This window comes from Oncorhynchus gorbuscha, linkage group LG10, assembly GCF_021184085.1.
Source record: "Oncorhynchus gorbuscha isolate QuinsamMale2020 ecotype Even-year linkage group LG10, OgorEven_v1.0, whole genome shotgun sequence".
NCBI classification, from domain to species: domain Eukaryota; kingdom Metazoa; phylum Chordata; class Actinopteri; order Salmoniformes; family Salmonidae; genus Oncorhynchus; species Oncorhynchus gorbuscha.
Window position 1 is genome coordinate 23,739,399 of NC_060182.1, and position 24,627 is coordinate 23,764,025.

Here is a 24,627-nt window from a genome sequence, read left to right on the forward strand (position 1 = left end):
GTTCACCTTTGTTTCTGCATGTGTTTGTGTCTTATAGCTTCCAGGCGCAGAGGGCTGGGGATGAAGGTGATGTCTGGAGTGAGAAGAGGAGTGAGAGGACAAGGGGAGAGAGGAAGAGGAGTGAGAGGATGAGGGGAGAATGGAAAAGGAGTGAGAGGAAGAGGGTTGAGAGGAAAAGGAGTGAGATGAAGAGGGTAGAGAGGAAGAGGAGTGAGAGGAAGAAGGGAGAGAGGAAGAGGAGTGAGAGGAAGAAGGGAGAGAGGATGTTGGGAGAAAGGAAGAGGAGTGAGAGGAAGAGGAGTGAGAGGAAGAAGGGAGAGAGGAAGAGGAGTGAGAGGAAGAAGGGAGAATGGAAAAGGAGTGAGAGGAAGAGGGTAGAGAGGAAAAGGAGTGAGATGAAGAGGAGCGAGAGGAAAAGGAGTGAGAGGAAGAGGGTAGAGAGGAAGAGTAGTGAGATGAAGTTGGGAGAAAGGAGGGTTCTTCCATCTTGAGGAGTGTTGTTCCTCACCTTCTTAATGTTCAGGAAGTCTTTGGCTTCGTAGTTGATTGCAGCTCCTTCAACAGGACAGTCACCATCTAGAGCTCCATAGTAACTCACATTGGTCTTCACTGCAAACGCTATAAGTTTAGACTGCAAACACAGCAAACAACAATGTTTCAATTAGTGTTGTCAATAATATACAGTATGTGTGTGGTCATGAATTAGTATTACAGTTTTTTTTGATTGCTTAAACACGATTTTCAAAACACGGGCCGTGTTTCCAAAACACTTCACACAATTAGCACAACCACACACCCAATTAGCACAACCACACACCCAATTAGCACAACCACACACCCAATTAGCACAACCACACACCCAATTAGCAAAACACTACAGATCCTTTGCAAAATTAAACACTCTTGTAAAAACTATACACTTCTTTAAAAAACACACTTTATTACCATATGAAACACACACGTTTCACATTACTATACTCTGTTTGCACGAGTTACACTCTGCTGTGATAAACATAAAACACTTTTAGCACTTCTACTTCCCTATGATTAGAGTAGGCTACTATCAACAAAGTACAAATATAATGTAAATTCACCAAACACTACACAAGACCAATGTTGGAGACTGAAGAAACTCAATTATTTCTCAACACGCCCAAAATGTTGACATGGAGATTCCTAATACTGTAACCAAACGTCACTTTACGTGTTGTAAGTTTGAAAAAATATATAAAAAAATAACTAGACATTGTCTCTTCGCCTAGCTGGATCTGGCCAGAGAATTTCATCATCATCGCAGGCAATATTGTCATTAGCAAGACACCTTGGAAAGAAACGTCTTGAATGACGAATCCATCCTTGCATTACTGCTACCTCCATCTGGTCACAGGCCTCCTCCATGGCTTGGATGAGGGGTACCTCAGCCTGGAGACGGAGATCATATACCTTCCACCGCCATGCCGAGAAAAACTATTCTATAGGGTTGAGGAATGGAGAATATGGTGGAAGATATAGGACGGTGAAATGTGGATGTTGCTGAAACCAGTTCTGAACCAGAGCAGAGCGGTGGAAAGACACATTGTCCCAGACAACAATGTATTGAATATGATTGATTTGATTTGCTGCTGTTATGTTGTGCAATTGGTCCAAGAATGTAAGTATGAGTGCTGTGTTGTAAGGGCCCATATGGGCATGGCGGTGGAGGACCCCATTCTGTGTAATGGCTGCACAGAGTGTTATATTACCCCCACGTTGCCCTGGGACATTGATTATAGCCCTGTGGCCAATGATGTTTCTTCCCCTCCTTCGTGTTCTCGTCAGGGTGAACCCAGCCTCATCTACGTAAATGAACTCATGCTGGATCTCCTCTCCATCCATTCGTAAAACTCTCTGACAAACAGTGTCAGGCAAAATTGTGTAGTTCAGTGTAGATCTAGTATACATATTACAGTACAGTAAAAGATTATGAGACAGTATGGAAGATCACACTGCTAAAGTGAATACATACCTCTGAATAATCATGTCGCAGTCGTTTCACAATTTCGGAATTGCGCTTGAAAGGCACTCGATAAATTTGCTTCATTTGAATATGTTTTTTTTTAAGGATGCGTGCCAGTGTTGATGTTGAGACCTGATGGATATCGTTGAAAATGGCGTGGTTATTGACAATGTTTGCTTGGAGCTTCTTGAGCGTTATAGCATTGTTGGCCAAAACCATGTTTACTATCTCCCTCTCTTGCTGTTCTGTGAACATAGGAGGCCTTCGCCCTTGTCGTCCCTGACCCTCAATCCTATGTAGAAAAAAACAGTATACAATGGTACAGTAATTTCACAGGAAAAGGTAACAGAAGTGCTGATAGTGCATAGGATACAGTACTGTAAGCAGTTACTGAAACCGTGCAGATGTTTTTGATATGATGATATTTTTCCAATACCTATTTTCCAGTCTAAATGTTCTCATCACACTTGCCACTGTATATCGGCTTAGATTTGGCTGTACTCGTAGATTTGGCTGTACTCGTAGATCTCATTTGTCAGATTCGGTCCTCTTTGAGCACCTTCTTGTCTTCCTCTTCCTCCCATTCCTCCTCCTTCTCGTCCTCCTCCTCACTCGTTCTCCTCGTCCTCCTCGTTCTCCTCGTCCTCCTCATTCTCCTCGTCTTCCTCCTCGTCCTCGTTCTCCTCCTCGTCCTCCTCCTCATCCTCATCCTCCTCCTCGTCTTACTCTTTCTCTGACTCTTTCCATTGTGCTTGAAGACCGATGAACTCACCTGCTGCTTTTTATAGTGCTTATACAACTGATTGGTGTGTCTACAATTAAGCAAACGAGTGTTTGCACACCTGATGACTGTGTTGAACCAATTGGTTGGACGGTGTGGTAATTTGACAGTCAGTGCTTTGGTATTGCAAGGACGTGACTTCATGATAGATTTTTGTGTGTAATGTATGTTAAGTGTGTTTAGTGTTTTGCAAATCACTGTGTGTAGAGTTTTGCAACAAGTGTGAGGTTGACAATGTGCTTATAGTTGTGCAACTATGGGCTGATGTTTTGCTTTTGAGTGTAAGGTTTTGCTAATAGTGTACTACTTTTAATTTTAGTGTGTAAGCAATCCAAAACAACTGTAACAGTGTGTTTGTGTGTATATGCGTTCCTGCAGTATGTATATTTTGTGTGTGTGTGTGTGTCATAACAAAACTCACCGTAGCTCTGTCGAGCTGGAGCTGGGCCTGGCGCTCGGCTTCACGCCGATACGCCTCGCGGTCCTCCTCCGCTGACAGGTCGGAGTCCGACAGTCTACGGGTGTACAAATCAGCCTGGAGAGGGAGAGGAGAGGTAGAGAGGAGAGAGGGTAAATTCGTTGTGAGACAAATATAGACATGGTTGTGGTTGACTTCAGGACAGGGGTCAGAGGTGAGGTAAAAGCCTGAAGAATAATTTACAAAGGCAACCTTTCTCTTTCACAGACATACAGTACCAGTTAAAAGTTTGGACACACCTACTCATTCAAAGAGAAACAACAGTCCATCATTAATCGGTGTCCCCCCACGGGACGGTTAAGCTAACGTAGGCTAACGTGATTAGCATGAGGCTGTAAGTAACATGAACATTTCCCAGGACATAGACATATCTGATATGGGCAGAAAGCTTAAATTATTTTAAATCTAACTGCACTGTCCAATTTACAGTAGCTATTACAGTGAAATAATACCATGCTATTGTTTGAGGAGAGTGCACAATTATGAACTTGAAAATGTATTAATAAACCAATTAGTCACAACAGATATACAATGGGTTATTGGATCACTCTAAAACTTTGCACATACACTGCTGCCACCTAGTGGCCCAAATCTAAATTGCACCTGGGCTGGAATAATGCATTATGGCCTTTCTGTTGCATTTAAAAAATATGCATGTTTTTTCGTTGTATAATCTTTGACCAGATCTAATGTGTTATATTCTCCTACATTAATTTCACATTTCCACAAACTTCAAAGTGTTTCTTTTCAAATGTTATCAAGAATATGCATTTCCTTGCTTCAGATCCTGAGTTAGAGGCAGTTAGATTTGGGTCGGATCCTTAAGATTAAGACATGATGATCAGTCAAACCTTCAAGTGCAGTCGCAAAAACTATTAAGCGCTATGATTAAACTGGCTCTCATGAGGACCGCCATAGGAAAGGAAGACCCAGAGTTACCTCTGCTGTTAACTGAGTTAACTGCACCTCAGATTGCAGCCCAAATAAATGCTTCACACAGTTCAAGTAACAGACACATCTCAACCTCAACTGTTCAGATGAGACTGTGAATCAGGCCTTCATCATCAAATCAAATCAAATGTATTTATATAGCCCTTCTTACATCAGCTGATATATCAAAGTGCTGTACAGAAACCCAGCCTAAAACCCCAAACAGCAAGCAATGCAGGTGTAGAAGCACAGTGGCTAGGAAAAACTCCCAATTCCCAAAACCTAGGAAGAAACCTAGAGAGGAACCAGGCTATGAAGGGTGGCCAATCCTCTTCTGGCTGTGCCGGGTGGAGATTATAACAGAACATGGCCAAGATGTTCAAATGTTCATAAATGACCAGCATGGTCAAATAATAATAATCACAGTAGTTGTCAAGGATGCAACAAGTAAGCACCTCAGGAGTAAATGTCAGTTGGCTTTTCATAGCTGATCCTTGAGAATATCTCTACCGCTCCTGCTATCTCTAGAGAGTTGAAAACAGCAGGTCTGGGACAGGTAGCACGTCCGTTGAACAGGTCAGGGTTCCATAGCCGCAGGCAGAACAGTTTAAACTGGAGCAGCAGCACGGCCAGGTGGACTGGGGACAGCAAGGAGTCATCATGCCAGGTAGTCCTGAGGCATGGTCCTAGGGCTCAGGTCCTCCTCCGAGAGAAAGAGAGAATTAGAGAGAGCATACTTAAATTCACACAGGACACCGTATAAGACAGGAGAAGCACTCCAGATATAACAAACTGAGCCTAGCCCCCCGACACATAAGCTACTTAAGCATAAATACTGGAGGCTGAGACAGGAGGGGTCAGGAGACACTATGGCCCCATCCGATGATACCCCCGGACAGGGCCAAACAGGAAGGATATAACCCCACCCACTTTGCCAAAGCACAGCCCCCACACCACTAGAGGGATATCTTCAACCACCAACTTACCATCCTGAGACAAGGCCGAGTATAGCCCACAAAGATCTCCACCACGGCACAACCCAAGGGGGGGGCACCAACCCAGAGGGGGGGCGCCAAGTCCTCACTATTGTCATTGGTTGCACTAATTGCACTGTATGACTACATAACCTGGTTCAAGCATTTATGATATTACCCTGACTAAGGCACAGGGTTGCCGAAATGTTGGTGTTTTTACCCAATAAATTACTGGGAGGTTATACATATGGTGCGACTCACTCTGTTTTTTATAGTTTACAGTTTATTAACCGTTAGTCACCACCTCTATACTAAATCATTTTCTCCTGGTGTGCGCCAACTCATGCTTTTTATGAGTTAGAGGTATTAAAATGTATCATAATAACAATTAATCTACCAACAATTGGCAGAATTAAGAGTAGGCTAGGCCTAAACTATTAGTCGAGGTTAGTTGTAACATGGAATGGGTCAGTTGTAGCACATTTTCTATAATAAATGTTAGAGTAAATTTAACAAGTTTGTCATCTTACATAAATACAGTGCCTTGCGAAAGTATTCGGCCCCCTTGAAGTTTGCGACCTTTTGGCGTAAAAGCAACACAGCTCATCACCCTGAATACACCATCCCCACTGTCAAACATGGTGATGGCAGCATCATGGTTTGGGCCTGCTTTTCTTCAGCAGGGACAGAGAAGATGGTTAAAATTGATGGGAAGATGGATGGAGCCAAATACAGGACCATTCTGGAAGAAAACCTGATGGAGTCTGCAAAAGACCTGAGACTGGGACGGAGATTTGTCTTCCAACAAGACAATGATCCAAAACATAAAGCAAAATCTACAATGGAATGGTTCAAAAATAAACATATCCAGGTGTTAGAATGGCCAAGTCAAAGTCCAGACCTGAATCCAATCGAGAATCTGTGGAAAGAACTGAAAACTGCTGTTCACAAATGCTCTCCATCCAACCTCACTGAGCTCGAGCTGTTTTGCAAGGAGGAATGGGAAAAAAATTCAGTCTCTCGATGTGCAAAACTGATAGAGACATACCCCAAGCGACTTACAGCTGTAATCGCAGCAAAAGGTGGCGCTACAAAGTATTAACTTAAGGGGGCTGAATAATTTTGCACGCCCAATTTTTCAGTTTTTGATTTGTTAAAAAAGTTTGAAATATCCAATAAATGTCGTTCCAATTCATGATTGTGTCCCACTTGTTGTTGATTCTTCACAAAAAATACAGTTTTATATCTTTATGTTTGAAGCCTGAAATGTGGCAAAAGGTTGCAAAGTTCAAGGGGGCCGAATACTTTCGCAAGGCACTGTATATTGATGAATATGCATTATCAAAAATATACAGTACCTGTCAAAAGTTTGGACACGCCTACTTGTTCAACGGTTTTTCTTTATTTGTACTATTTTTACTTTGTAGAATAGTTGTGAAGACATCAAAACTATGAAATAACACATATGGAATCATGTAGTAACCAAAAAAGTGGTAAACAATATAAATATATTTAATATTTGAGATTCTTCAAAGTAGCCCCCTTTGCCTTGATGACAGTTTGCACACACTTGGCATTTTCTCAACCAGCTTCATGAGGTAGTCACCTGGAATGCAATTCAATTAACAGGTGTACCTTGTTAAAAGTTCATTTGTGGAATGTCTTTCCTTCTTAATGTGTTTGAGCCAATCGGTTTTGTTGTGACAAGGTAGGGGTGGTATACAGAAGATAGTCCTATTTAGTAAAAGACCAAGTCCATATTATGGCAAGAACAGCTCAAAAAAGCGAATAGAAATGACAGTCCATCGCTACTTTAAGACATGAAGGCCAGTCAATCCAAAATGTTTTAAGAACTTTGAAAGTTGAAGCTGTCACTCATGAGGACCGCCACAGGAAAGGAAGATCCAGAGTTACCTCTGCTGCAGATTATAAGTTCATTAGAGTTACTAGTCTCAGAAATTGCAGCCCAAATAAATGCTTCACAGAGTTCAAGTAACAGACACACCTCAACATCAACTGTTCAGAGGAGGCTGCGTGAATCAGGCCTTCATGCTCTTATTTGCTGCAAAGAAACCACTACTAAAGAACACCAATAATAATAAGAGACATGCTTCGGCCAAAAAACACGAGCAATGGACATTAGACCAGTGGAAATCTGTCCTTTGGTCTGATGAGTTCAAATTTGAGATTTTTGGTTCCAACCGCCTCGTCTTTGTGAGACGAAGAGTAGGTGAACAAATGATTTCCGCGTGTGTGGTTCCCTCTATGAAGCACGGAGAGGAGGTGTGATGGTGTGGGGGTATTTTGCTGGTTACACTGTCAGTGATTTATTTAGAATTCAAGGCACACTTAACCAGCATGGCTACCACAGCATTCTGCAGCGATACGCCATCCCATCTGGTTTGCGCTTAGTGGGACTATCATTTGTTTTTTAACAGGACAATGACCCAACACACCAACAGGCTGTGTAAGGGCTATTTGACCAAGAAGGAAAGTGATGGAGTGCAACATCAGATGACCTGGCCTCCACAATCACCTGACCTCAACACAATTGAGATGATTTGGGATGAGCTGTAACGGTTTTCTAGGTGTGGTGAAGGAGAGTCGGACCAAACTGCAGCGTGTAGATTGCGATCCATGTTTAATGAACAAAAAAAAACACGAATCTAAAACACAACAAAACAAAGAACGTAAAGAAAACCGAAACAGCCTATACTAGTGAAAACTAACATAGACAGGAATAAGGACAATCACCCACGACAAACTCAAAGAATATGGCTGCCTAAATATGGTTCCCAATCAGAGACAACGATAAACACCTGCCTCTGATTGAGAACCACTCCAGACAGCCATAGACTTTGCTAGATCACCCCAATAGCTACAATCCCAATACATACACACCAAAACCCCAAGACAAAACACACCACAATACAAAAACCCCATGCCACACCCTGGCCTGACCCAATACATGAAGATAAACACAAAATACTTCGACCAGGGCGTGACATGAGCAGAGTGAAGGAAAAGCTGCCAACAAGTGCTCAGCATATGTGGAAACTCCTTCAAGACTGTTGGAAAAGTGTGTGCAAAGCAGGCAGAGGGTGGCTACTTTCAAGAATATAAAATATAACATGTATTTTGATTTGTTTAACACTTTTTTTGGTTACTAGATGATTCCATATGTGTTATTTCATAAAGTTGATGTCTTCACTATTATTTTACAATGTAGAAAATAGTAAAAATAAAGAAAAACCCTTGAATGAGTAGGTGTGCCAAAACTTTTGTCTGGGACTTTATGTCAAAGACTGCAGGTGTAAAAAAGTCATAGACAACTTAGGACATACTAAAGTAGCCAGCGTGAAAATATTGGACCTTCAACTGCCGCACAAACATTCAGCATCATGGACAAAATTTGGTTTAATTCAACCAGCACAATTTGAATATACTTCAGTGGGATATGGAGAGGGCTATGACGCTGAGGTGAAATTATGATGACAATGAGAGATATAATGATCAGTGCAAAGAAAATATAGACTTCAGCACCACAGGTGTTTGGACAGCAACCCTGGACCTATGTTGCCGCGCCACACCTATTTTACTGTGCCCAGCTCACCTCACTGGGCTGGATAGGGTAAGATGCAAAGTTTGGTAACAGAATGACAGTACAACCAGCACAAACCGTCATTCTGTTACCAAACTTTTCATCTTCACAGTTCTTAACGTGCTTTTGTAAAATGCTTAGAGTTGTATGATTTGTTTAACTTTGCAATCGTTGGTTTGTGTTTGACATACATTTTAAAGCGAAAAAATCTGTGTCTCGGCATCGTTCTGTTATCGTGGAATTGTCCCTTACCATTTACCGGAATCCTTGAATGCATCTTTGACCGACAGCGACCTCTAGCAGCATTAAGCAGACTGGGTATCTGTGATTCTTCTCTAGCAACATCTAACATTTATAATAACATTTTTGCTGTGACATTTGTTTATTAAATTGTCACGTTTTGTACATTCACATGAAATGCATTGATCATTGACCCCAATGTTAACTATGAAGGGTTAATGTTGGAAGCCTCTGATTAGTATAGGTCCTCCTGCTGTGCAACAGCGTGGCAGTACCTTGATTAAAGATAGAGATTCCTTCACTCAAAACAACTTGGCTCTCTTCACAAAATTGAATTGGGAGAGAGAGAGAGAGAGAGAGAGTGAGATGGTCAGCAGTTTAATCTCAGTGACGGGTACATCAGTGTACGGTGACATATGGACACCCCGGGGCCATTTCCTGAGTTTCACGCGTGTCATGCCTGTCACAACCAAACACCACAGCTTTCAATCACCTGACGATGAGCACTATTGGTGGCCATTCAACACCCACTGCCATCCAACAGACATACTGACACACACACACACACACACACACACACACACACACACACACACACACACACACACACACACACACACACACACACACACACACACACACACACACACACAGATAGGTAGACAGACATAAACATATTTTTGTTTATTCCAAAAAGCAATTCTACATTGTGAATTGGATGGTTTGAGTGTAATTTCTGTGATAAAGTGTGTGTGCCCTATCGGTAAGTTTGCAGTGTTTAGAACTAGTCAAATAGTAACACAACAAGTGGCAGGCACTGCTCAGTTCTACCTTCAGGCAACAGTGAACCTGCCAAATGCACCAGGTTGGCTGCAGAGGCAGAGTCATCAGTCAGCTGAGCACAAGGCAAACACAGCTCTATTGACTTTTAGCCTTTTAACATTTCACTTTCCTCCACCTCAGGCATCGGCACAGTTACAAAGCACAAGCACAAGTCTGTTGTACACTTTTAATAGTAAGATATACAGTATATCTTGATTTGGATTCATAGCATGGAAGTGTGGATACCTAATATAACCATTCTCATTTAAAATTGACAGGGTAATTTCAGGGCTACGTTGATTCTGTCCATGTACCTGTTGATCACTTTGATGCACTCACACCGTGATTTACTCTGGTATTAACATAGCCACTGCCTGTTCACCCTGCTATCATCCAGAAGGCGAGGTCAGTACAGGTGCATCAAAGCTGGGACCGAGAGACTGAAAAACAGCTTCCATCTCAAGGCTATCAGACTGCTAAACAGCCATCTCTAGCACATCAGAGGCTGCTGCCTATAGATATAGATTTGGAATCACTGGCCACTTTAAGGAAATGAAACAATAGCCACTTTAATAATGTAATCTCATATGTATAAACTGTCCTCTATACTATTCTACAGTATCTTAGTCACTTTAATTGTGTGTAAATATTGCATCACCCATCTCATATGTATATACTGTATTCCGTACTATGCCACTGTATCTTAGTCCAATGCCGCTCTGATATATATGTATATATTCTTAATCCATTCTTTACTTACAATTAAGTGTATTTTGGGTATATGTTGTGGAACTGTTAGATATTACTTGTTATTTTGCTACACCCACAATAATATCTGCTAAACACATGTATGTGAACAATACATTTGATTTGATATAGTGCTCCCACCAACTATATGCACTGGCTCTGAACTGATTGATCAAATTTAGCCAAGATAAAAATAAGGTTTTCTTCTCATGAACATTTTTTCTTTCTCTCAAATAATACCCACACTACTATGGTTCTCAGGCCCGTGAGTTCTGCAGTCCTTTTGGTTTTCATTTCTTCCTGCACTTAATTGGTTGTTTGGCTGGGGATAGTAAGAAGTGCATAAGCCAGGCTACCCAGATAAAAAAAAACAGGCTATGAAAACTGGGAGACACTGTGGCCCCAGAGGACCAGATCTGTGCACCCTGTTGTAGTTTAACCAGGCACTTTGGTACTGACCTGCCAGTAAAAATGGCTACTAGATGCTATTGAAACTTTAGTGTGTGGTACGATAGTGTGTGGTATAAACATAGCAATCAAGAGTTTGTGATTGGTTGCTATTACACTGTAGCTATCTAACTGTTGCGTACTATTATGTCTTCATCACTTTATGCTTACACAGCTCAATATCATGACTTGGTTTAATTTAGTCTCCATCTATAAAGCCCTCTCTATCTGTTCTGTGGTTAAGAGTGTGTTCGGTATATTCACTCTGGCTATCTACTCCAATTTCAGAGCGGTCTTATCTGTGTTCAAGAGCACAAAATAACTGATGAATTTCCGAAAGCGCAACACCTGTTGAAAATGACCGGTGTCATTAACCATAGGCAATTTTTTACATTTAAATTGTTAAAAGCAGCACAGTTACAGTCACCAACGCTCTATATAACATGAAAGCAGTCTAACAATTCTGCTAGGGCTAGTAAAATGGTCAGAGTGAGGTGTTCTCTCATTTGTGCCAAGAAGTAGCTAGCAAGCTAGCCAATTTTAGCCAGTTAACTTGGGTGCTTGACTGCCGTTGTGAGGCGAGAGCAAAGCTCTCTGAATTTACTAACCCACAATTTGACAACTTTCAGAATTTACAAATGCCCAGAGCGCACTCGGGCACTCAGGAGTCAATTTATGAACAAACCCTAAGTAACCACACTTTGCCCACAGTTGGTAAGAACTTTTAACTAACAGGTTTACCAGGATGGAAAGTCTATTGTACCACAGTAGGCTATAGGTGGCTTTTGGGTTCCCTCTATTTACTTTTTGCAATAGATCATTTTTTGCCATATACATACAGTGGGGAGAACAAGTATTTGATACACTGCCGATTTTGCAGGTTTTCCTACTTACAAAGCATGTAGAGGTCTGTAATTTCTATCATAGGTACATTTCAACTGTGAGAGATGGAATCAAAAACAAAAATCCAGAAAATCACATTGTATGATTTTTAAGTAATTAATTAGCATTTTATTGCATGACATAAGTTTTTGATCACCGACCAACCAGTAAGAATTCCAGCTCTCACAGACCTGTTAGTTTTTCTTTAAGAAGCCCTCCTGTTCTCCACTCATTACCTGTATTAACTGCACCTGTTTGAACTTGTTACCTGTATAAAAGACACCTGCCACACACTCAATCAAACAGACTCCAAACTTTCCACAATGACCAAGACCAGAGAGCTGTGTAAGGACATCAGGGGTACAATTGTAGACCTGCACAAGGCGGAGATGGGCTACAGGACAATAGGCAAGCAGCTTGGTGAGATGGCAACAACTGTTGGCGCAATTATTAGAAATGGAAGAAGTTCAAGATGACGGTCAATCACCCTCGGTCTGGGGCTCCATGCAAGATCTCACCCCGTGGGGCATCAATGATCATGAGGAAGGTGAGGGATCAGCCCAGAACTACACGGCAGGACCTGGTCAATGACATGAAGAGAGCTGGGACCACAGCCTCAAAGAAAACCATTAGTAACACTCTATGCCGTCATGGATTAAAATCCTGCAGCACACGCAAGATCCCCCTGCTCAAGCCAGCGCATGTCCAGGCCCGTCTGAAGTTTGCCAATGACCATCTGGATGATCCAGAGGAGGAATGGGAGAAGGTCATGTGGTCTGATGAGACAAAAATAGAGCTTCTTGGTCTAAACTCCACTCGCCGTGTTTGGAGGAAAAAGAAGGATGAGTACAACCCCAAGAACACCATCCCAACCGTGAAGCATGGAGGTGGAAACATCATTCTTTGGGGATGCTTTTCTGCAAAGGGGACAGGACGACTGCACCGCATTGAGGGGAGGATGGATGGGGCCATGTATCGCGAGATCTTGGCCAACAACCTCCTTCCCTCAGTAAGAGCATTGAAGATGGGTCGTGGCTGGGTCTTCCAGCATAACAATGACCTGAAACACACAGCCAGGGCAACTAAGGAGTGGCTCCGTAAGAAGCATCTCAAGGTCCTGGAGTGGCCTAGCCAGTATCCAGACCTGAACACAATAGAACATCTTTGGAGGGAGCTGAAAGTCCGTATTGCTCAGCGACAGCCCCGAAACCTGAAGGATCTGGAGAAGGTCTGTATGGGGGAGTGGGCCAAAATCCCTGCTGCAGTGTGTGCAAATCTGGTCAAGAACTACAGGAAACGTATGATCTCTGTAATTGAAAACAAAGGTTTCTGTACCAAATATTAAGTTATGCTTTTCTGATGTATCAAATACTTATGTCATGCAATAAAATGCAAATGAATTACTTAAAAATCATATAATGTGATTTTCTGGATTTTTTTGATTCTGTGTCTTGCAGTTGAAGTGTACCTATGATAAAAATTACAGACCTCTACATGCTTTGTAAGTAGGAAAACCTGCAAAATCAGCAGTGTATCAAATACTTGTTTGTCACGTTCTGACCATCGTTTGTATGTGTTTTCCTTGTTTTAGTGTTGGTCAGAACGTGAGCTGGGTGGGCATTCTATGTTGTGTGTCTGGTTTGTCTATTTCTATGTTTGGCCTGATATGGTTCTCAATCAGAGGCAGGTGTTAGTCATTGTCTCTGATTGGGAACCATATTTAGGTAGCCTGTTTTGTTTTGGGTTTTGTGGGTGATTGTTCCTGTCTCTGTGTTTGCACCAGAGAGGGCTGTTTAGGTTTTCGCACGTTTATTGTTTTTGTTAGTTTATTCATGTATAGTGTCTTTATAAATTAAACATGAATAACCACCACGCTGCATTTTCGTCCGCCTCTCTTTCACCAGAAGAAAACCGTTACATTGTTCTCCCCACTGTATGTCGGATCTTAACTTCATCACTCTTTTGTTGCAGAGAATTTTTCTGCTTGAAAAAAAATCTGGATAGCCATTTTTTATTATTTTTAAATGTTGGATTGTTAACATTTACTGCATTGACTGATAGGAATTAGGAACATAAGCGTTTCGCTGCACGCACCATAAGACCTGCTAAATTGTGTACACCACCAGTAAAATTGTACTTGAGATTACAGTGCATTCGGAGAGTATTCGGACCCCTTGACCTTTTCCACATTTTGTTACATTACAGCCTTATCCTACCAGCCGTACCCCTTTGCTTGACATCATGGGAAAATCAAAAGAAATAAGCCAAGACCTCAGAATAAACTTTGTAGACCTCCACAAGTCTGGTTCATCCTTGGGAGCAATTTCCAAACACCTGAAGGTACCACGTTCATCTGTACAAACAATAGTATGCAAGTATAAACACCATGGGACCACGCAGCCGTCATACAGCTCAGGAAGGAGACACATTCTGTCTACTAGAGATGAACATACTTTGGTGCGAAAAGTGCAAATCAATCCCAGAACAACAGCAAAGGACCTTGTGAAGATGCTGGAGAAAACAGGCACAAAAGTATCTATGTCCACAGAAAAAAAGTCCTATATCAACATAACCTGAAAGGCTGCTCAGCAAGGAAGAAGCCACTGCTCCAAAACATTCATCATTCAGGAAGTTAAAGCTTGGTTGCAAATGGGTCTTCCAAATGGACAATGACACCAAAGCATACATCCAAAGTTGTGTCAAAATGGCTTAAGCACAACAACATTAAGGTATTGGAATGGCCATCACAAAGCCCTGACCTCAATCCAATAGAACATTTGTGGGCAGAACTGAAAAAGTGTGTGCGAGCAAGGAGGCCTACAAACCTGACTCAGTTACACCAGCTCTGTCAGGAGGAATGGGCCAAAATTCACCCAACTTATTGTGGGATGCTTGTGGAAGGCTACCCGAAACATTTGACCCAAGTTAAACAATTTAAAGGCAGTGCTACCAAATACTAATTGAGTGTATGTAAACTTCTGACCCACTGGGAATGTGATGAAAGAAATAAGCTGAAATAAATCATTCTCTCTACTATTATTGTGACATTTCACATTCTTAAAATAAAGTGGTGATCCTAACTGACCTAAGACGGAATTTTTAATCTGATTAAATGTCAGGAATTGTGAAAAACTGAGTTTAAATGTATTTGGCTAAGGTGTGTAAACTTCCGACTTCAACTGTAAGTCCCACAGTTGATAGTGCATGCCAGAGCAAAAACCAAGCCACGAGGTTGAAGTAATTGTCCGTAGAGCTACGTGACATGATTGTGTCGAGGCACAGATCAGGGGAAGGGTACCAAAACATTTCTGCAGCATTGAAGGTCCCCAAGAACACAGTAGCCTCCATCATTCTTAGACCTGGCCACCAGGCCAAACTGAGCAATCGGGGGAGAAGGGCCTTGGTCAGGGAGGTGACCAAGAACCCAATGGTCACTCTGACAGAGCTCCAGAGTTCCTCTGTGGAGATTGGAAAACCTTCCAGAAGGACAACCATCTCTGCAGTACTCCACCAATCAGGCATTTATGGTAGAGTGGCCAGATGGCACATGACAGCCCGCTTGGAGGTTCCAAAAAACACCCAAGATTCTCTGGCCTTATGAAACCAAGATTGAACTCTTCGGCCTGAATACCAAGTGTCACATCTGGAGGAAACCTGGCACCATCCTTACGGTGAAGCATGGTGTTTGCAGCATCATGCTGTGGGAGTTTTTCAGTGGCAGCAACTGGGAGACTATTCAGGATCGAGGGAAAGATGAACGGAGTAAAGTACAGAGAGATCCTTGATGACAACCTGCTCCAAAGAGCTCAGGACCTCAGACTGGGGTGAAGGTTCACCTTCCAACAGGACAAAGACCTTAAGCACACAGCCAAGACAACGCAGGAGTGGCTTCGGGACAAGTGACTTAATTAATGTCATTGAGTGGCACAGCCAGAGCCTGGACTTGAACCTGATTGAACATCTCTGGAGAGACCTGAAAATCGCTGTGCAGCGACGCTCCTCATCCAACCTGACAGAGCTTGATAGGATCTGCAGAGAAGAATGGGAGAAACTCCCCAAATACAGGTGTGACAAGCTTGTAGCGTTATACCCAAGACGACTCGAGGCTGTAATCGCTGCCAAAGGTGATTCAACAAGGTACTGAGTAAAGGGTCTGAATACTTAAGTAAATGTGATATTTAATTTTTTAAAATTTTTAATAAATTAGCAAAAATGTTCTAAAAAACTGTTTTTGCTATGTTATTGTGGGTAATTGTGTGTAGATTGATGAGGGGGAAAAACGATTTAATCAACTTTAGAATAAGGCTGTAACGTATCCAAATGTGGAAAAAGTCAAAGGGTGGCAGCTGGTTTGGAACTAAGTGGATAACAGGTACATGGGGACGTATCCCCACCACAACGTTTCCCCATTACACAGTAGCAGGTGACAAAAATATTGAGTTCATAGACTGTGTTATGGTTCATACAGAGCATTGACCAGACGGGTATACTGCTAAGTTGTCTAAATATTCGGATATAACTGCTTTACTTTTTAGAATGATAAGCTTGAAATGGACATGGTCTAATTCAGGGATCATCAACTAGGTTCAGTCGTGGGCCGATTTTTTCCTGAGTGGATGGTCAGGGGGCCGGAAGACAATGACAAATAATTTGACACTGCAAATTGACACAAGAAACCCTAACAGATATAATATTTGACTTAAACATAATAATATCAAACTTTGCTTACATGTGTATACGATCACATATGTTTCTCTATTATGTGCGGGAATACTTTGGAACAGATTTCCTAAATTAAAATCACTTGGAGCTGATATGCTGGTGTTTTTGAAGTATGTTAGGTCCAACAATAACGTATTTATTTGTTCCGAAAACTTGGTGGGCCAAATAAAAACGCCGAAATTCGCCAGTTGGGGAAACCTGGTCTAGTTGATTCAACAAACAAAAACACATATCTATGTTTAGCTTTCTTAATTAACGAGAAAATCTGACAAACTCATGGATCATGCTTTGTGGTATACCTCTCAGCAGCGTCTCATACAGAGTTGCACCTCTAGAGGGAGTGCAGAGATGCCGAGAGGGAGACAGAATTGGAGCGTGTGAGCGGTGGCGCGTCGGAGCTGAGGAGAGAGGGGGAGAAGCAAGGGAGTGGAGAGAGAGAGAGAAAACGACAGGAGGATATTGTGTGTTTATGTCTGTTTGTCACCACTGGTCCCCCTCTCTGACTATTCAAACCGTCAACAGTACCGGGGACTTCAATTCGTCCTATCCTTCCCAGTATTGGCTTGGCTCGTGCGGGCTAGTTTGGAGGGAAAGAAACGCGAAGGATGATCATGGTGAGTTATTCCTCGTTCCAGTGTGTTCCGTCCTAGTGTGCATGTTTGATGTAGGCTTCTTTAGTCGTATGCTATCTAGGGCAGGCCAAGCCTTATTCTATTTTACACCCATCTAATTTGAGAAAACGACATTATTGCTATTCTATCAGTGCGTAAGTCAAAGCAGTCGGCGGGATGTTATTATATTATTATAGGGGTTGTGCGCCTGAGTCCTCTGTGTTTATCATAGCAGTGTCTCAGTAATCGATCCGTGTTTCTTACGACTCAATTATGTAATTAGCCCTATATAAGCACGGATATATAAAAAAACAGGCATTTAACGCTATAGGCTCTAATATCTTTGAGTTGCACATAAATGAGTTTGCAGGTTAGAGAAGCACACTAAAATGACTGCTGCCATCTAGGCATTGCAGTCATAGCTGCTATCTCAAAGGTCGCAGCTGCAGGGATCTTCGTCTAAAATGAATTTCCAACCGCAACGCTTCTGTTTTTTTCCATGTTTGAGTTATTTTAAATTAAATATAGGCTAGGTCATCATAACGGGAAGTTTAAAAAAAAACTGCTGATGAGCCAGCCCTACAAAAAGTAAATAAGGCGAAGTGATGCGTTGGAATGTGGAATAGTCCACCGCTCGTTTGTAATGTCTGTCGTGTGCTTATTGACTCGTGGCGTTTGTTAGTCAGGGCCTGAGCCATGCTAGAATGTATTCTCCCCTCGCTGGTTTAGGAAGAAGACACATAGGCTACTTAGCGAGCGGGTGTGACATGCAACATTGGAGACTACAAGTTGCCGCACACCGTAACACAGCATCAAAATGGTAATAGCTGTGATCTCCGCTATGGTTGTCACATAGGTTACACTGAACAGAGTTATGTAACGAGTGTGTGAACTGTGAATGCGGCTGATGATAGCCCCACGGCCTTCGCATGGAATGTTACGTTAGCCTCTCGTAGACCTTGGATACATTCTTGCCATTAGCCTATGTTATTAGGCTACACGCTTGTTAGGCCTACATGCCATTAATAAAACCGTGTGCCTATGCTGACATTAATTACACCAGACTACAATAATAAATAGCCTATAACAGGAAACATGTCTGATGATGCGATTATCAAATGTGTTTTTACTTTGATGCGCTCCCCACACAGCACGGTATACTATAGGTTAATAGAAATAGGAGCTGTCCTCTAAAAACGAAAATAAGGATCTGATTATTAACAATTACGAACGGATGCCATTCTCTACCCAGCTAGCGCATAACGTTCAGAAAACCATATGTTTCTTAGAGCTTGGTGAGAGCGTGGTTATCCTATGGTTATTTTGCATACTACATTCCCACAACTTTCTGGTAATGGTGCAGGATAGTTGCTTGGCTTTGGAACATTCTAAGCACATTTATGGAACTTGACAAAAAAAACTATAGTTTCTTGGCATTTCATTAATTTAACAGAATGTTTGCTAAAAGTTCAAACATGGGTCTAAGAACATTCTCCAACTGGTTTGAGATTGGGAATGTTCTCAAATAGTTCAGAGAATGTTAAGAAACAACAGTTTTTCTCTGGGAATTTCAGTATTTCAGCATAACGTTTCCTACAGATTTCCTCATGGTTCTATTTAAAGTCATGATCTCACATTGTTCCGAGAATGTTAAGAAACAACGTTCTTCTGGGGGAATTTCAGTATTTCAGCATAATGTTTCCTACAAGTTTCCTCATGGTTCTATTTAAAGTCATGTTCTCACATTGTTCCGAGAATGTTAAGACATTCCATAAAAACCACAAGAAAAATGTTGTAATGGTCTAAGAATAGGACAAAATTGGTATCGCAACGGATATGGGATATTTTCTGGATACGATTATGATCCAAGTATTTTTTTTAACTATCCGTGATCAGAAAAAAATGTTATTTTCGGGTGCCAGCAAGCATCATTCTCATGTCAGTCAGTCACATAGTTTCTAAACCATACTGAACTGTCTTTGAGTCAGTCATGTGTGTGGTCGAAATAACTCAACTGGATAGTTTGCCTGACTGTAAAGAGAAGAGCAGGCTGTACGTTGATCCTGCTGCTTTGATTGGATCATGTGAAGCTGTAATTCTCCGGCCATTCGCTTCATAATTTCACCCGATCACTTTCCCTTGCATGTTTTCAGTCTGATCATTTAGATTGCTGCTGCCTGCTACTATGATAAATCACATAGTGAGGGCGTTTGCTATCAAGCTATCAATGTGAATAATATCTAATAAGTGGAGCAATGGTATGGAAAAAAAGATGAAACGCTAATGTGCATTCTGACTGAGTGACAGCAAACTTGACTGCCCGCTGCAAGTTGAGTACACAGACACACACAGACACACCCACCCCTCCGAGGCACTGCTCCTAATCTGCATATTTTTTTGTAGTGAGAATGTGCAGGGAGATATTTTGCCAAAATCTATTTAGGCATATTAAAACACTTTCATTCTTTTCCGATCACGTGTATCAACTGATCCGATCCGACTCTCAACTGTACATTTATGGATACGATTACAAATACGAGTATGGCCATGTCGGCACACCCCTGCTAATAATGTTATTTAAAAACATATACATTCCATTCTCAGCATCAACAAAACTCTCTCTATTATCTATCTTGTTAAGTGTGTTCAGGTGTGTTGGCCGCGCCCACTATTTGGCCACACCTGATCTTAATGACTTTTCCGTTTGAAATGTTTGAATAGACTAAAATGAACAGCTTTGCATAAGTTTAAAAAAAACATGGCATGCTAGCTCCATCCAGATGGTGCAGTACACTCATTTCATGGATATAGAACAGAAGTTTACTTTACCTCCTCATGATGCCATCTATTTTGTGAAGTGCACCAGTCCCTCCTGTAGCAAAGCACCCCCACAACATGATGCTGCCACCCCTGTGCTTCACTGTTGGGATGGTGTTCTTCAGCTTGCAAGACCCCCCCTTTTCCTCCAAACATAATGATGGTCTTTATGGCCAAACAGTTCTATTTTTGTTTCATCATACCAGAGGACATTTCTCCAAAAAGTACCATCTTTGTCCACATGTGCAGTTGCAAACCGTAATCTGGCTTTTTTATGGAGGTTTTGGAGCAGTGGCTTCTTCCTTGCTGAGCGGCCTTTCAGGTTATGTCGATATAGAACTCGTTTTACTGTGGATATAGATACTTTTGTACCTGTTTCCGCCAGCATCTTCACAACGTCCTTTGCTGTTGTTCTGGGATTGATTTGCACTTTTCGCACCAAAGTACGTTCATCTCTAGGAGACAGAACGTGTCTACTTCCTGAGTGGTATGATGGCTGCATGGTCCCTTGGTGTTTACACATGCGTACTATTGTTTGTACAGATGAACGTGGTACCCTCAGGCATTTGGAAATTGCTGCCAAGGATAAACCAGACTTGACCTTGTGGAGGTCTACAATTTTTTCCTGAGGTCTTGGCTGATTTCTTTTGATTTCCCCATGATGTCAAGCAAAGAGGCACTGAGTTTGAAGGTAGGCCTTGAAATACATCCACAGGCACACCTCCAATTGACTCAAATTATGTCAATCAGCCTATCAGAAGCTTCTAAAGCGATGACATCATTTTCTGGACTTTTCCAAGCTGTTCCAAGCAGGCAACTTAGTGTATGTAAACTTCTGACCCACTGAAATTGTAATTCAGTGAATTATAAGTGAAATAATCTGTAAACAATTGTTGGAAAAATGAGTTGTGTCATGCACAAAGAAGATGTCCTAACTGACTTGACAAAACTATAGTTTGTTCACAAGAAATTTGTGGAGTGGTTGAAAAATGAGTTTTAATGACTCCAACCTAAGTGGATGTAAACTTCCGACTTCAACTGTGTATGTTATATGACATACATGCTTTTTAAAATTAAGTAGCAGCCTACAGCAAAGTGTGCTTAAATCATTTCTAACTGGTTAACAATTTCTGCTAGCTAGTTTTTGTTACTATGTGTGTTTTAGCTTGCTTAAGCCTGCTAACTGAGGAGCGTTAATTCACCTGTTTTCATACATGTTTCATTTTATAACATGTATTCTACAAAAGAGTTGTTTAATCTAACTGCTTAACTATTTATCTCTACATGGAATTGTATTTGTTTTTTAAAACAAATTTTTCCCCTAATCTTTACAGGAAAATGCCACAGGCACTATCTGATGTGTGGAGACATTTCACTTCAGCTAATGTAGAAGGAAAAGCTGTGTACGTTTGCAACTACTGTGCCAAATCATATGTGAAGAATGCAACAACAATGCAGAATCATCTGGCCAAATGCATGAAGTTCCTTCAGTGCTCACAACAAGCAACCTCTCTCACAAGTCCCTTTACTTCTATTCGATATGAAAATGATGAATCAGGCACCTTATCGATAGCAACAGCTCATGGTCCTCCTGGAATCAGAAGTTTTTTAAAAACTCAATGGAGGAACGTAGTCAGAGAAATGCTGATGAATGTCTTGCTCGAGCTGTGTATGCAACTGGTTCACCTCTGATGCTCACAGGTAATGTGTATTGGAAGAAATTTCTGAATGTTCTTCGCCCAGCATACACCCCTCCAACCAGACATGCTTTATCTACTAATTTGCTGGATGCAGAGTTCAACAGAGTTCAAGTGAAGGTCAAGCAAATCATAGAGAAAGCAGACTGTATTGCAATCATCTCTGATGGGTGGTCAAATGTTTGTGGGCAAGGAATAATGAACTACATCTCCACCCCTCAACCAATATTCTACAAGAGCATAGACACAAGGGACAACAGACACACCCCTTTCTATATTGGAGATGAGGTGAAGGCAGTCATCAATGACCTTGGGCCACAGACGGTATTTGCACTGGTGACAGACAATGCTGCGAACATGAAGGCTGCTTCATGGTGTGATGTGAGGAGTCCTACCCTCACATCACACCCTTTGGCTGTGCTGCACATGCACTGAATCTGCTCCTCAAGGACATAATGGCACTGAAAACAATGGATACACTCTACAAGAGAGCCAAGGAAATGGTTAGGTATGTGAAGGGTCATCAGGTTATAGCAGCAATCTCCCTCTCCAAGCAAAGTGAGAAGAATAAGAGCACCATATTGAAGCTGCCCAGCAACACCCATTGGGGTGGTGTTGTCATCATGTTTGACAGTCTCCTGGAGGGGAAGGAGTCTCTCCAAGAAATGGCCATATCACAGTCTGCCGATATGGACTGCCCCATGAAGAGGATCCTCCCGGATGATGTATTTTGCGAGAGAGTGGTAAGCAGCCTGAAACCTATAGCAGTAGTAATTGCACGGATTGAGGGAGACACTGCCATCCAGTCTGATGTTCAGACTCCGCTTGCAGATGTAAGAGAAGAACTCCTTACTGCCCTGCCCACTCCACTGTTGCTCCAAGCAGAGGAAACTGCAGTTCTGAAATACATCAAAAAGCGTGAAGACTTCTGCCTGAAGCCCATACACGCCACAGCGTACATGTTGGACCCCAATTATGCTGGCAAGATCATCCTGTCTTGTGCAGAGATCAACAATGCCAATGGTGTCATCACTACTGTGTCTCGTCACTTTGGCCTGGATGAAGGCAAGGTTCTTGGCAGTCTGGCGAAGTACACTTCCAAGCAAGGGCTTTGCAATGGAGATACAATATGGCAGTTGTGCCAACACATCTTATGAGCCACCTGGTGGAAGGGGCTTTGTGGATCTGAGGCTCTTTCCCCTGTTGCCTCCATCATCCTCCAAATCCAACCAACATCAGCCACCTCAGAGCGCAACTGGTCTTTGTTTGGGAACACACACACACCAAAGCACACAACAGGCTGACCAATACAAGGGTTGAAAGATTGGTGGCCATCCGGGCAAATGTGAGGCTTTGTCACGGTTGTCGTAAGAACGGGACCAAGGCACAGCGGATATTGAGTTCCACATATTTATTTCCATGTGAAACTTCAGCAAAACAAAAATATACCAATAAACGAACCACTAAACGTGACTATGTGGTGCACATGCACAAACACAAAACAATATCCCACAAACACAGTTGGGAGAAATATCTACTTAAATATGATCCCCAATTAGATACAACGATTACCAGCTGCCTCTAATTGGGAATCATACAAAACACCAACATAGAAAATATAAACTAGAACACAACATAGAAATTATAAACTAGAATACCCCCTAGTCACGCTCTGACCTACTACACCATGGAGAAACAAGTGCTCTCTATGATCAGGGCGTGACAGGCTTTTTGAGCCTGACAACAAAACATCCTAAACAAGGTTGGAAAGTAACAGTGAAGATGAGGCCTCAGAGTCTGATGTTCAAGAGGTGGACATTGAGGAGGTCCATGGAGAAGACATGGAAGCCTGAGAGGAAGACAACCAAAGCTTTAGTTTCTAGACTATCATTTTATAGATGTAAGTTGGAAATGTTTTTGGGAGATGAGATGGATCATTGGGGATCATTCAATATTCCCTTTCTTTTGTTGTTCAGTGAAATCATACCATGTGAAGAATCAACTTATTTAATTAAAGTTCAATCTGTAACTAAATCGTTTTTTAGAATTTCTATTAGAAGGAATTAAACATTGTCACGGTTTTCTTCTATCTCCTCCTCTGATGAAGAGGTGTAGCAAGGATCGGACCAAAATGCAGCGTGGTAATTTTCATACATGTTCAATAACGAGTAAAGACGAACAATACAAAAACAAGAAACGTAACACGAAAACCGAACCAGCCTATACTGGTGCAAACTAACACAGAGACAGGAACAATCACCCACAAAACACTCAAAGAATATGGCTGCCTAAATATGGTTCCCAATCCGAGACAACGATAAACACCTGCCTCTGATTGAGAACCACTTCAGGCAACCATAGACTTTTCTAGAAAACCCCACTATACCACAATTCCAATACCTACAAAAAAAACAAGACTAAACACACCACATAAATAAACCCATGTCACACCCTGGCCTGACCAAAATAATAAAGAAAACACAAAATACTTAGACCAGGGCGTGACAATCATTTGCAATTATGTCTACTTATGATAAGGTAAAATGTTTATGTTTCTGTCTCCATATGATATGGTAAATGTATCAAATGCAAAAAACATCTACATTTAAATGGTATTAATATTAATTAGCATATTTCCATTAATTCCCATATATTCTCGTTAATTTCCATATATTCCCATTAATTCCCACCTCTGAATATTCCCCAAAATGCGCAACCCTAGTCCGGGTTAAGCAGGCAATGTTCAGTTTTACCTGTCAGGAAACGGATGGCTTCGTTCACAGAACCAATGGGGAACTAAAAACGGACGTTCCCACAACTTCCAAGGAACCAAATGTGCTAGCTGGGTATGCACACACTGTTTGCATTATGTAACGCCAGCA

General features: G+C 41.8%; 1 protein-coding gene across 1 annotated transcript; it reads right to left on the bottom strand.

The window, feature by feature from the left end:
* Positions 1 to 2: 2 nt before the first annotated feature.
* On the bottom strand, positions 3 to 9,967 carry LOC124046850 (voltage-dependent L-type calcium channel subunit beta-3-like). Its single transcript, XM_046367641.1, has 4 exons — positions 9,949 to 9,967; positions 3,199 to 3,389; positions 439 to 631; positions 3 to 73 (listed from the first exon to the last, which is right to left on the bottom strand). The coding sequence occupies exons 1-4, from the start codon at positions 9,965 to 9,967 to the stop codon at positions 3 to 5; spliced, it is 474 nt and encodes a 157-aa protein (XP_046223597.1).
* Between the last annotated feature and the right edge of the window lie 14,660 nt (positions 9,968 to 24,627).